Below are 14,762 nucleotides of genomic sequence, written 5' to 3'. Positions count from 1 at the left end.
CATTTTGGCAAATGTATACAAATAAAAAAAATGAAATCTCACATTTACACAAGTATTCAGACCCTTTACTCAGTACTCTGTTGAAGCAACTTTGGCATCAATAATCAATAACAGCCTCAAGTCTTCATGGGTATGACGCTACAAGCTTGGCACACCTGTATTTGGGAAGTTTCTCCCATTCTTCTCTGCAAATCCTCTCAAACTCTGTCAGGTTGGATGGGGAGCGTCGCTGCACAGCTATTTTCAGGTCTCTCCAAAGATGTTCGAACGGGTTCAAGTCCGGGCTCTGGCTGGACCACTCAAGTACATTCAGAGACTTGTCCTGAAAGCCACTCCTGCGTTGTCTTGGCTATGTGCTTTGGGTCGTTGTCCTGTTGGAAGTTGAATCGTCGCAGCAGTCTGAGGTCCTGAGTGAACCGGAGCAGGTTTTCATCAAGGATCTCTCTGTACTTTGCTCCGTTCATCTTTCCCTCGATCCTGACTAGTTTCCCAATCCCTGCCGCTGAAAAACATCCCCACAGCATGCTGCCACCACCATGCTTCACCATAGGGAGGTGCCAGGTTTCCTCCAGATGTGACGCTTGGCATTCAGGCCAAAGAGCTCAAGCTTGGTTTCATCCGACCAGAGAATCTTGTTTCTCATGGTCTAAGAGTCTTTAGGTGCCTTCTGGCAAACTCCAAGCGGGCTGTCATGTGCCTTTTACTGAGGAGTGGCTTCCGTCTGGCCACTCTACCATAAAGGCCTGATTGGTGGAGTGCTGCAGAGATGGTTGTCCTTCTGGAAGGTTCTCCCATCTCCACAGAGAAACACTGGAGCTCTGTTAGAGTGACCATCGGGTTCTTGGTCACCTACCTGACCAAGGTGCTTCTCCCCTGACTGCACAGTTTGGCCGGGCGGCCAGCTCTAGGAATAGTCTTGGTGGGTCCAAACGTCTTCCATTTAAGAATGATGGTGGCCACTGTGTTCTTGGGGACCTTCAATGCTGCAGACCTTTTTTGGTACCCTTCCCCAGATCTGTGCCTCAACACAATCCTGTCTCTGAGCTCTACGGACAATTCCTTCGACCTCATGCCTTGGTTTTGCTCTGACATGCACTGTCAACTGTGGGACCTTATATAGACAGGCGTGCGCCTTTGCAAATCATGTCCAATCAATTGAATTTACCACAGGTGGACACCAATCAAATTGTAGAAACATTTCAAGGATGATCAATGGAAACAGGAAGCACCCGAGCTCAATTTCGAGAATCATAGCAAAGGGTCTGAATACTTACGTAAATAAGGTATCTGTTTTTAATACATATGCAAAAAAAATCAATAAAACTGTTTTGGCTATGTCATTCTGCAGTATTGTGTGTAAATTGATGAGGATTTTAGAATAAGGTTGTAACAAAATGTGGAAAAAGTCAAGGGGTCTGAATACTTTCCGAATGCACTGTATCTTCAATCATTCATTCCTGCTTAGACATGCTAGATGAAACATATTTATTGAATAGCCTACCATCTCAGTAGTCTGTTACACAGTCTAAAACACTGTGAATTACTTTATAAAAAGGAGATTCATCTTTTTTTTCTATTACGTGATGCCGTGGAAACAAATTGATGCAACCAAACCATGGGCTGGTGACACCAACTGAAGTGTTTCAAGGACTTTGGCAAGAACAGAAAGTTTGGAAAGGGGACAGTAGTTTAGACTAGAAGGATCCCCATCCTTTAACACTGAGATCTTAAATCATATAAGAACTACTAGACTATCCAAAGAAAATCGTGCACATGGCAAATGCATAATATTTTCAATGAAGAGCCCGTTTCTGCCTTTGTTAGGTAATAAATGATCCTGCATCAGCTACCAGGTTTATGTAACGTCGTTTTGGAGGCGCAAGGGTATGCATCTTTGTTAAGATTTGTGTATGACTAAAGGAATATTAACTGAACAAAAATAAAACGCAACATGCAACAATTTCAAATACTTTACTGAGTTACAGTTCATTAAAGTAAAATCAGTCAATTGAAATTAATTCATTAGGCCCTAATCTATATATGTCACACAATTCAGACATGCATTTGCTGGTCACAGATAGCTCTAAATGAAAGGTAGGGGCGTGGATCAGAAAACCAGTCAGTACCTGGTGGGACCACCATTTACCTCAAGCAGCGCGACATCTCCTTTGCACAGAGATGATCAGGGTGTTGATTGTGGCCTGTGGAATGTTGTCTCACTCCTCAATCGCTGTGCGAAGTTGCTGGATATTGGCGGGAACTGGAACACGCTGTCGTATACGTCGATCGAGAGCATCCCAAACATGCTCAATGGGTGACGTGTCTGAGTATGCAAGCCATGGAAGAACTGGGACATTTTCAGCTTTCAGGAATTGTGTACAGATCCTTGTGACATGGGGCAGTGCATCATCATGCGGAAACATGAGGTGATGGAGGCGAATGAATTGCACGACAATGGGCCTCAGGACCTCGTCACGGTGCATCCAAATTGCCATCAATAAAATGCTATTGTGTTTGTTGTCCATAGCTTATGCCTGCCCATACTATAACCCCACCGCCACCATGGGGGACTCTGTTCACAACGTTGACATAAGCAAACGGCTCGCCCACACGATGCCATACACGCTGTCTGTCATCTGCCGGGTACAGTTGCAACCGCGATTCATCCGTGAAGAGCACACTTCTTCAGCATGCCAATGGCAATCGAAGGTGAGCATTTGCCTACTGAAGTCAGTTACAATGCAAACTGCAGTCAGGTCAAAACCATGGTGAGGATGACGAGCATGCAGATGAGCTTCCCTGAGACGGTTTCTGACAGAATGCGCAGAAATTCTTTAGTTATACAAACCCACAGTTTCATCAACTGTCCGTGTGGCTGGTCTCAGATAATCCCAAAGGTGAAGAAACCGGATGTGGAGGTCCTGGGCTAGTGTGGTTGCACGTGGTCTGCGGTTGTGAGGCCAGTTGGATGTGCCAAATTCTCTAAAACAACGTTGGAGGTGGATTATGGTAGAGAAAATAACATTCAATTCTCTGACAACAGCAGTGGTGGACAGTTAGTATGCCAATTGCACGCTCCCTCAAAACTTGAGATATCTGTGGCATTGTGTTGTATGACAAAACTGCACATTTTAGAGTGGCCTTTTATTGTCCCCAGCACATGATGCACCTGTGTAGGGTTACAAAGGGTTAGAAACTTTCCAGATATTTTCCATGGGAAGTTAAGCCCTTGAATTTTTGTTTGTCCACCCGCCTCTTGAGGATTGACCACAAGCTCTCAATGGGATTAAGGTCTGGGGATTTTCCTGGCCATGGACCCAAAATATCGACGTTTTGTTCCCCGAGCCACTTAGTTATCACTTTTTCCTTATGGCAAGGTGCTCCATCATGCTGGAAAAGGCATTGTTCGTCACCAAACTGTTCCTGGATGGTTGGGAGAAGTTGCTCTCAGAGGATGTGTTGGTACCAATCTTTATTCATGGCTGTGTTCTTAGGCTAAATTGTGAATGAGCCCACTCCCTTGGCTGAGAAGCAACCCCGCACATGAATGGTCTCAGGATGCTTTACTGTTGGCATGACACAGGACTGATGGTAGTGCTCACCTTGTCTTCTCCGGACAAGCTTTTTTCGGGATGCCCCAAACAATCGGAAAGGGGATTCATCAGAGAAAATGACTTTACCCAGTCCTCAGCAGTCCAATCCCTGTACCTTTTGCAGAATATCAGTCTGTCCCTGATGTTTTTCCTGGAGAGAAGTGGCTTCTTTGCTGCCCTTCTTGACACCAGGCCATCCTCCAAAAGTCTTCGCCTCACTGTACGTGCAGATGCACTCACACCTGCCTGCTGCCATTCCTGAGCAAGCTCTGTACTGGTGGTGCCCCGATCCCGCAGCTGAATCAACTTCAGGAGACGGTCCTGGCGCTTGCTGGACTTTCTTGGGTGCCCTGAAGCCATCTTCACAACAATTGAACCGCTCTCCTTGAAGTTCTTGATGATCCGATAAATGGTTGATTTAAGTGCAATCTTACTGGCAGCAATATCCTTGCCTGTGAAGCCCTTTTTGTGCAAAGCAATGATGACGGCACATATTCCCTTGCAGGTAACCATGGTTGACAGAGGAAGAACAATGATTCCAAGCAGCACCCTCCTTTTGAAGCTTCCAGTCTGTTATTCAAACTCAATCAGCATGACAGAGTGATCTCCAGCCTTGTCCTCGTCAACACTCACACCTGTGTTAACGAGAGTATCACTGACATGATGTCAGCTGGTCCTTTTGTGGCAGGGCTGAAATGCAGTGGAAATGTTTTTGGGGGATTCAGTTCATTTGCATGGCAAAGAGGGACTTCGCAATTAATTGCAATTCATCTGATCACTCTTCATAACATTCTGGAGTATATGCAAATTGCCATCATACAAACTGAGGCAGCAGACTTTGTAAAAATGTATATTTGTGTCATTCTCAAAACTTTTGGCCATGATTGTAAAGCTGATTCTCAAGATCTTGCACACTAATGAGATGCTATTGAGCCCACACTACCACACTGTCTGAGCCAAGGACTACATGCTTTCTGGTAAGTTTTGATTACAATACTGGGTGGGGCGAATATATTTTATATGACATACATTTTCTTTGTGTTAACTAGTAAATAGCCTATAGTAAGTAGCCTACAGCAAAGTGTGTTTAAATCATTTCTAACAATTTGTGCTAGTTAGTTTTTGCTACCATGTGGGTTTTAGCTTGCTTGAACCTGCTAAATCAGGAGAGTTAATTCACCTGTTTCCATACATGTTTCATTTTAAAACATTTATCTTACAAAGGAGTTGTTTAATCTAACTGCTTAACTATTTCTCTGTACATGGAATTGTATTTGTTGTTTTTTTTACTCATTTTTTTCTAATCTTTACTGGAAAATACCACAGGCACTATCTGGATGTGTGATAACGTTTCACTGCAGCTAATGTAGAAGGAAAAGCTGTGTACATTTGCAAATACTGTGCCAAATCATGTGAAGAATGAAAACAAGATGCAGAATCATCTGGCCAAGTGCATAAAGTTCCCTCAGAACAAGCAACCTCTGACAAAAGTCCCTCTACTCCTATTCGAGGTGAAAATGATGAATCAGACACCTTATCGATAGCAACAGCTCATGGTCCTCCTGGAATCAGAAGTTTGTGACTCAATAAAGGAACATAGACCAATGCTGATGAATGTTTTTCTCGAGCTGTGTCTGCAACTGGTTCACCTCTGACGCTCACAGACAATGTGTACTGAGCTGAAGGCAGTCATCATTTATCTTGGACCACAGAAGAAATTTGCACTGGTGACAGACAATGCTGTGAACATGAAGGGTGCTTGGTCCAAAGTGGAGGAGTCCTACCCTCACATCACACCCATTGGCTATGCTGCTCATGCATTGAATCTGCTCCTCAAGGACATCATGGCACTGAAAACAATGGATACACTCTACAAGAGAGCCAAGGAAGTGGTTAGGTATGTGAAGGGTCATCAAGTTGTAGCAGCAATCTACCTCACCAAGCAAAGTGAGAAGAATAAGAGCACCACATTGAAGCTGCCCAGCAACACCCATTGGGGTGGTGTTGTCATCATGTTTGACAGTCTCCTGGAGGGAAAGGAGTCTCTCCAAGAAATGGCCATATCACAGTCTGCCGATATAGACAGCCCCATCAAGAGGATCCTCCTGGATGATGTATTTTGGGAGAGAGCGGTAAGCAGCCTGAAACTCCTGAAACCTATAGCAGTAGCCATTGCACGGATTGCGGGAGACAGTGCCATCCTGTCTGATGTTCAGACTCTGCTTGCAGATGTAAGAGAAGTAATCCGTACTGCCCTGCCCACTTCACTGTTGCTCCAAGCAGAGGAAACAGCAGTTCTGAAATACATCAAAAAGCGTGAAGACTTCTGCCTGAAGCCCATACACACCGCAGCGTACATTTTGGACCCCAAGTATGCTGGCAAGAGCATCCTGTCTGGTGCAGAGATCAACAAGGCCTATGGTGTCATCACGACCGTGTCTCGCCGCCTTGGCCTGGATGAGGGCAAAGTTCTTGGCAGTCTGGCGAAATACACTTCCAAGCAAGGGCTTTGGGATGGAAATGCAATATGGCAGTCGTGCCAACATATCTCATCAGCCACCTGGTGGAAGGGACTTAGTGGATCTGAGGCGCTTTCCCCTGTTGCCTCCATCATCCTCCAAATCCCACCAACATCAGCCGCCTCAGAGCGCAACTGGTCCTTGTTTGGGAACACACACACACCAAAGCATGCAACAGGCTGACCAATACAAGGGTTGAAAAATTGGTGGCCATCCGGGCAAATTTGAGGCTTTTTGAGCCTGACAATGAGCCATCCTCAACAACGTTGGAAAGTGACGGTAAAGATGAGGTCTCAGAGTCTGATGTTCAAGAGGTGGACATTGAGGGGGTTCAGGGAGAAGACATGGGAGCCTGAGAGGAAGACAACCAAAGCTTTATTTTGTAGACTAATTTTACAGATGTTGAAAATGTTTTTGGGAGATGCAATGGATCATTGGGGATCATTCAATATTCCCTTTCTTTTGTTGTCCAGTGAAATCATCCCATGTGAAGAGTCAACTCATTTAATTAAAGCTAAATTCGTAACTATATAGTATTTTTTATTTCTATTGGAAGGCTTTAATCATTTGCAATTATGTATACTCATTAAATGTAAAAGGTTTATGTTTCTGTCTCCATATGATATGGTAAATATAGCCAATGCAAAAAACATCTACATGTAAATGGTATTAATATTACATTTGCATATTTTTCTGTTAATTCCCATACATTCCAGTTAATTCCCACCTCTGAATATTCCCCAAAATCTGGAACCCTACACCTGTATAAGGATCATGCTCTTTAATCTGCTTCTTGATACAGTGCCTTGCAAAAGTATTCATCCCCCTTGACGTTTTTCCTATTTTATTGCATTATAACCTGTAATTTAAATTGATATTTATTTGAATTTCATGTAATGGACACACACAAAATTGTCCAAATTGGTGAAGTGAAATAAAAAAATAAAAAATGTTAACAATAATACTAAAAAAAAAAATGGGAAAAGTGGGGCATGCATACGTATTCACGCCCTTTGCTATGAAGCCCCTAAATAAGATCTGGTGCAACCAATTACCTTCAGAAGTCACATTATTTAATTAATTATGTCCACCTGTGTGCAATCTAGGTGTCTATGATCTCAGTATATTTACAGCTGTTCTGAAAGGCCCCAGAGTCTGCAACACCACTAAGCTAGCGGCACCACCAAGCTAGTGGCACCATGAAGACCAAGGAGCTCTCAAAACAGGTCAGCGACAAAGTTGTGGAGAAGTACACATAAGGGTTGGGTTCTAAATAAAATATCAGAAACGTTGAACATCCCACAGAGTACCATTGAATCCATTATTTTAAAAAATTTAAAGAATATGGCACCAAAACAAACCTGCCAAGAGAGGGCCACCCACCAAAACTCATGGACCAGACAAGGAGGGCATTTAATCAGAAGCAACAAAGAGACCAAAGATAACCCTGCAGGAGCTGCAAAGCTCCGCAGCAGAGATTGGAGTATCTGTCCATAGGACCACTTTAAGACATACACTCCACAGAGCTGGGCTTTATGGAAGACTGGCCAGGAAAAAGCCATTGCTTAAAGAAAAAAATAAGCAAACACATTTGGTGTTTGCCAAAAGGCATATGGGAGACTACCCAACCATATGGAAGAAGGTACTCCTGTCAGATGAGACTAAAATTGAGCTTTTTGGACATCAAGGAAAATGCTATGTCTGGCGCAAACCCAACACCTCATCCCCCTGAGAACACCATCCCCACAGTGAAGCATGGTGGTGGCAGCATCATGCTGTGGGGATGTTTTTCCATCGGCAGGGACTGGGAAACTGGTATGGGATGGATGGCGCTAAATACAGGGAAATTCTTGAGGGAAACCTGTTTCAGTCTTCTAGAGATTTGAGACTGGAACAGAGGTTCACCTTCCAGCAGGACAATGACCCTAGATATACTGCTAAAGCAACACCTGAGTGGTTTAAGGGGAAACATTTAAATGGCCTAGTCAAAGCCCAGACCTCAATACAATTGAGAATCTGTGGTATGACTTAAAGATTGCTGTACACCAGCGGAACCCATCAAACTTGAAGGAACTGCAGCAGTTTTGCCTTGAAGAATGGGCAAAAATCCCAGTGGCTAGATGTGCCAAGCTTATAGAGACATACCCCAAGAGACTTGCAGCTGTAATTGCTGCAAAATGTGGCTCTACAAAGTATTGCATTTTGGGGGGTGAATAGTTATGCACGCTCAAGTTCTGTTTTGTCATTTCTTGTTTGTTCCACAAAAAAATATTTTGCATTTCAAAGTGGTAAGCATGTTGTTTAACTCAAATGATACAAACCCCCCCCAAAAAATCTATTTTAATTCCAGCATGTAAGGAAAGAAAATAGGAAAAATGCCAAGGTGGGTGAATACTTAAGCAAGCCACTGTATGCCACACCTGTCAGGTGGATGAATTATCTTGAGAAATGCTAAATAACAGGGATGTAAACAAATTTGTATGCACAATTTGAGAGAAATAAGATTTTTGTGCATATGGAACATTTCTGGGATCTTTTATTTCAGCTCATGAAACATGGGACCAACACTTTTAACATGTTGCGTTTATATTTTTGTTCAGTGTAGAAAAAAACTATTTTGCATCATTGATGCACATTAGACCATTCCTTCTAGAAGTTTAACTTTTGCTTTCACATCAAAGTAATGTGAACTTAGCTAGCTACACGTTTCACCATGTGTAGGCCTAGACTTCAAAATTGAGGTGCCTACAAGAATGTCAGAGTACTGTTTTTTGCTAGCTAACGTTTAGTTGCTATGATATATTTCACTTGCGCGCGTACACATTTTATTTAGCTATGGTCTGTAAGCTAGGCTAACGTTGCACACACACCATTTACACTTCAGCCAAGTCATGGATACTAGCTAGTTGGAAGTAACTTTTTAGTTGGATAACATTCATTCCTCACGCCTATCTAGCACGCTAACTTCTGTGTTTACAGCAAAGATGTACCTAGCTAACGTTAGCACTTAACGTTACAGCTACTCACTTCAAGTCGCGATTCACAGACTGCAGGTTATCTTGAAACTCGGTAATAAAAACCTTTTCGCGTCCTTCGAGGGTTTCTTTGTTTTTCATCCCATCTTTCAGAGAGTCAAAAACCCTTGTTACACTTGAACGAAGTGCCTGAATAGCACTTATTGCTTGAGAAAATGCTTCTAAATTCACACCAACGTTCATTGCGTCCGCCATTTTTTCCACACACTGAGATTAACGTCGCATAAACACCGTCATCGAGATGCAGTGCGTAGCAAGGGAAATGTAGTTCTCTCTTTCCGTGCCTGCTGTCTTCTCATTTGCTTACTGCCAGTATTCATTTCCCATTCAACTACTTTTTAAATAATTTTTAACTACCTTTATATTGCTGTCTACAAACATTGTGCATTGTCCGTGTCTGTCTGTGACAATTTGGCCTCAGATGACCTGTAGAAATGTGTAGGCTGTCTGGCCACGCAGACCCATTGGTCTGCGTGGCCAGGCATCAGGACCATGGACAGCTCAACTTAGTGTTCTTCCATGAGAAGCCCCCATTTGATGCTGTTACTTCAATTACACCCATCCAGAAGTTGCAAATTAAGGGTTTTGGCTGCTTTTTTTTTTAAAATGTGTTTTTACTAATTGGGTATTAAGTAGGCTAATGCAATTGTCAACAATGTAAATGTAAATAGCATAAGTTATAGTTTGCTAAAATTATTCATATAAAAAAATATATAGCCAATTTTATAGGCAATTTATGTTTTGCTCAGAACTTGGGTGGTCAAATAAAATCAACCACGGCCAAATTTGGCCCGTGGTTGATTTTATTTGGCCACCCAGGTTTTCTGACATATATAAATCCTATAAATTAGCTATTTTTTTATATGTATAATTTTCACTGTAAAATCAGCTCAAAGGGATTTTAATTGAGGAAATCCGTTCCCAATTATTCCCACGCATCAATAGAGGCATATGCGATCGTATCCCAATGTAATCAAGGTTTGAAATGATTCTGTTTTTGTCAAATACTATCTGTTTGGGATTCTTGCAGTCAATTTGCAGTGTACAAATTATTTATAACTATGTTCTGGCCTCTGACCATCCGCTTATTAAGAGAAAACGTTACAAAATTGGGGACGCCTGCACTGTGTAGAAGATGAATACGCTATGCTTTAAGAGCCATATAGGAACTTCAAGTTTAACTGTTAAACAGTTTTGTGTTAGCCTATTGCTTAGCGGAAACTAGAGATCCTTATGCCTTGAGTGATTTTTGAGCTGCTCCTTTAAGCAGGACGGGTAGCCCGATCGGCTCATGGGGTGGTTATATTTCTGACCGGTAAAAGTTGCGTAGCTGCTTCACACACACGTAGTTTGCAAATCAGATACTGATAGCTAAATATGGAAACGAAAAGAGAGCAGGAGAACAATGGCAGGAGGGAATTTATGAAATAAGCGAGTGTGTTTATGCATAGGGGAAAGTGAGGTCGAGAGAGAGAGAGAGAGCGAGCGAGAGCGAGCTCTTTCCTTCTGCCCTTGAGCGCCTAGGACAAAACCGAAATCGCAAAAAGTAATGGAACATTAATTGAGGCAGTACCACTTCTGAAAAAGTATTGAAATATAATATATTTCGAACAAGAAGTCAACTATTGTGCGTACGGGATGTATAGGATACCATCCTAACAACGCACTGCTTTCCTCAAAAGTATAAAAACAGAAGGGAAACAAACAGAAGGGGAGAGCATCTCATCTAATCCTCTTACAGAAGGGAATACGGTAACGTTAAGCTTTATTTCAACGACGAACCAATGCTGAGGCTTTAGAATGCAAAGGATGCACCCATGACAGAATGATCATATTTTCCCGGAGCAATTTGGTAAGTGTTCGAGTTCCACCGTGAACATAGAGGATAGTAACTGTTGTAACAGTGCACCTTCAAAATTGTATAGTGAGAGCTTATAATCTTGCAACCAGTGACTTGCCACAGTTATTTCTTATAATCAACCATTATAGCCTACATTTGAAGGCAGCATTAGGCTACACACTTCAGACAATTTCAGAGGTTTGGAAAGAGCATCAACGTCGAGAACATCAGTTGTCCACATTTATAGGACAAGTCAAAACATGATCCAAGTTGATCAAATTTGTTATTTGTATTTGCCAATTGTAGACTACAGCCTAGGTCTGTCACCATCTGCCTGGGAGAAGTTATCGACAGTTATGTTACCTCTGGCAATAGTTGGCAAACCCAAGAGCGCAACAGACATCCGTCTCTGGGGACTAGGGCATATATTTTTTTACTTGCAGTTTTGTTTGGGAAATTCATTAATTAGGGTAGTCTTGTGAATATAGATTGGTTGTGAAAACAAACGTGAAAAGTTAAAATATTATTTATTTTTAAGCTACGGTATAGCCTACCGATATTAATTTTAACAGATTTCAAATGGGTTCAAGTTCCTCTAATGAAAGATATGTTTAACCTAATTGCTAGTTGTAAAACGAAATAAAATAGTCTGTATAGTAGCAGTAGCCTATTAGATATAGTTTTAGTTTGCCTTTTTTGTCTGGAAATGTGAGTGGCAATTTCCCCAAAAAAGTTAAATGTTTAATAAATTATTGTATTTTCTCCTTCTCAATATAGCCAACGATGGAGCATGTAAATACTTCCTTTGACTGACATTCTACACGACAAAATCTCATCTTGAGAGCTTCTGAGTGGACAGCGGGAATATTCTCAATGGTCTACTCATGGACATATCGACTGCTTTTAGCATGGCTTGCCTGGAGTGCCAAAGGGGGTCGATCTGAGAAAGATTAGCATTGTATACATTTCTAATAAAAGTTATTGTAACTATAATTTAAAGTAATACTTTAATTGAATTGTTTTTAACATAAGTTAACAAATACTTCAAAACAGAAGTACGTGTAACTTATTTAGGCAGGCATACATTTGTATACAAAACCAGCAGAGTTGTAAGGCTGTATCCTGCAAGCGTCAGGTGTCTCTCCCAACATGAAAACCAACCGGATTCCAAGCTGATCCTCTCCCTGTGTGGACCGACGGTGGCACCTCTTCCCTCCGGACTCTCGGTCTTGGACCATGGGTGTGGTCTCTACGAGTGCCATGCTCTCACAGGTGCTTTTTCTTTTGCACTTTGTTACTCTGACACTTGGCCAGTATGACATATGCAAGTCGCTGGTTAGTACGGACAATGGACCAACATGGGAGTTTTATGCGTGCCAGCCCAAACCAATGGCTATGAAGGAGTTCATGCAAATTAGGGTGGATCCCCCTGGCATCACTTGCGGCAACCCCCCGGAGAGGTTCTGTACCTTGGTAAGTTTAAGTTTGAATTCAGTTGATGTAACGCCAGCACTAGTTTTATACTTAGATTATTTTTATAGGCCTACACTTTGTTGAAGTTTTGTCTATCAAAGTGATGAAAAACTGACATGGAAGGTTTTCTAGAAATTAGGATATCGTTAGGGTATCTGATCCTAGATATGAGATGAGAAACTTTGATTTCGAACAAGATGGCAGGAATATGTACCTTTTTCTATGAGACAACTCAGGACATAAGAGTTGAAACCTACTTTCAGTAGGCTACTTGTTATTATAGTGAAAATGCAAACAAGACTTCAAGACACAATTACATTTATTTTGGAATCACTGCCCCAATAGATACACTACATGGCCAAAAGTATGTGGATACCTGATCGTCGAACATCTCATTCCAAAATTATAGCCATTAATATGGAGTTGGTCCCTTTGCTGCTGCAACAGCCTCCACTTTTCTGGAAAGGCTTTCCACCAACATTGCTGCGGGGAGTTGCTTCTATTCAGCCACAAGAGCCCCCCGACAGTGAATTGCGCACTGAGATGGCACAGAGCAAATAGGCTTTTCAACGCAATAGTTTTAGCTGGTGGTAATTTGTGGAATAGACATCAGCTAGAATGCGGTTTTATCCAATCAGCATCCAGGATTAGACCCAACCGTTGTATAAACCAACAGAATAGATTAGAACAGAATAGTGCTATAGAATAACTTAAATAATAAAATAAACATACTATTTATATTGTCTATAAATATTAAATATGACTAAATGAAAAAATATAGCAGCAGCAATATTCAATAAAACAAATCATTTTTGCTTAGACCTGCTGTTTTCAGAATGAAACACACTAGGTCCACACTACAGTATATCAGGTTATTTAACCAAGTTAATTTTGTTTGTCTCATAAATATCATTAGATTAGGTTTGTTATTATGTTTGTGCCTCCCTACAGGGACTCACACCTTGAGTGATACCCTTTATTTATAACACTGTTTAACACTCTAGCAATATGAGCGATGCAACACTATGAGCTCATATGAATAGTAACTTTAGGGCTTTAAATGTACATTTATATGTAGTATTTTGTATCCTGTAAAGCTGTTAGCTTGTGTGTCTGTATATATATGGTATGCTCCTGTTTTTTTGGGAGAGGGCTGACATGGGTGAGCTTAATTTCTAAAAGAGAGGCTGACAATGTTGCTGTGGGAATCCAGCCGAGGGCTTGATTGTAAAATAAGCAAATGTATGATTTGTCCAGCTGGGTTGTACATTTGGAACCCATGAAGAGAGGACGATCAAACCATGATCACAAAGCATACCATGTACAATTTTATAGTGTGTTATCTGAAACTCCTGGTTATCAATTGTTATATATCCTTAGACTTGTCAATCACTCACTCTGATTTGAGCATCTGTCTTTGTGGTAAGAGACAAGTCACTTTTAACATCCTAAATATCACCAATGGTAATTATGATCATCACATTGCAACTAAACATGCAGCAATATGTAGCATCTACCTGTGTAATGCCAACCGCAGCTTTTTTGTGCCAGATTACGAACCACACATTGGCTGTGGTAGTGGAGAGGTTAGCATGGATTTTGCCAAATTGAAGCTGGGGATAATTCATGAGAGCTATGATAGCATGAGCCAGGTTGGGACTTTAGCCAGGACATGGGTACCATCCTATCGCTTGCCATGAGTGATACGGGATCTTTGGAGACCACAGGATGTCCGGACAGACAGTCAGGGTTTAAGTCTCGTCTAATGAAAGGCACCCTTTGCAGGGTAGCGTCCTCATCACTTCCCCCCGGGGGAATTTGTTCCCCTTACAACCCTCAACTGGCTCTCCAACATCAATTCCAGCAGCAACTTGATTTTGCCATGCATTCTCCCATCCAAGCCCTGACCAGGTCCAACCCTGCTTAGCTTTAGACGGAAGCCAGGGATGCAGCAGGGTGGTGTGGTTGTTGGCATACTGGTAAGCCTACTACTTCAAGAAATGCTGATCAGCCACAATAGGATTCTTAATGACCATTGACCATTTTAAAGTGAAAGACTTGTTGGCCTCTCTTTGGCCCCAAAGTAGTCTAGTCATGAACATTTTATGAAATGTAAAGTGGCCTCCTGTTGACTGTGCTGTTGAAGAATGAAGACTCAGTGTCGACATGCTTCTATGGCAAGAAGCTCTTTGGTAAATTATCGTTCCTCCAGTGATCTGACCATTCATTTTATGGAAAGGTAAATGTGCCATGAGTGCCCATTACCAAAGCGCTACCCAATACAGCTAGACACAGTCACATA

General features: G+C 41.9%; 2 protein-coding genes across 2 annotated transcripts in view; one reads left to right on the top strand and one right to left on the bottom strand.

The window, feature by feature from the left end:
* LOC106580125 (mediator of RNA polymerase II transcription subunit 27) overlaps positions 1–9,374 on the bottom strand; it is a 103,701-nt gene extending 94,327 nt beyond the window's left edge. Inside the window, exon 1 of the mRNA XM_014160826.2 lies at positions 9,140–9,374. Within this exon, the coding sequence (XP_014016301.1) occupies positions 9,140–9,342 (203 nt within the window). The 5' untranslated portion in view covers positions 9,343–9,374. The remainder of the gene's footprint in view (positions 1–9,139) is intronic.
* A 993-nt stretch (positions 9,375–10,367) lies between these two features.
* The window catches only part of LOC106580126 (netrin-G2), a 47,687-nt gene continuing 43,292 nt past the window's right edge, over positions 10,368–14,762 (top strand). The window contains exons 1-2 of the mRNA XM_014160829.2: positions 10,368–10,999; positions 11,765–12,460. Of these exons, the coding sequence (XP_014016304.1) occupies positions 12,224–12,460 (237 nt within the window). The 5' untranslated portion in view covers positions 10,368–10,999; positions 11,765–12,223. The remainder of the gene's footprint in view (positions 11,000–11,764; positions 12,461–14,762) is intronic.

This window comes from Salmo salar, chromosome ssa20, assembly GCF_905237065.1.
Source record: "Salmo salar chromosome ssa20, Ssal_v3.1, whole genome shotgun sequence".
NCBI classification, from domain to species: domain Eukaryota; kingdom Metazoa; phylum Chordata; class Actinopteri; order Salmoniformes; family Salmonidae; genus Salmo; species Salmo salar.
This window is presented reverse-complemented; position numbering and strand designations above follow the sequence as displayed.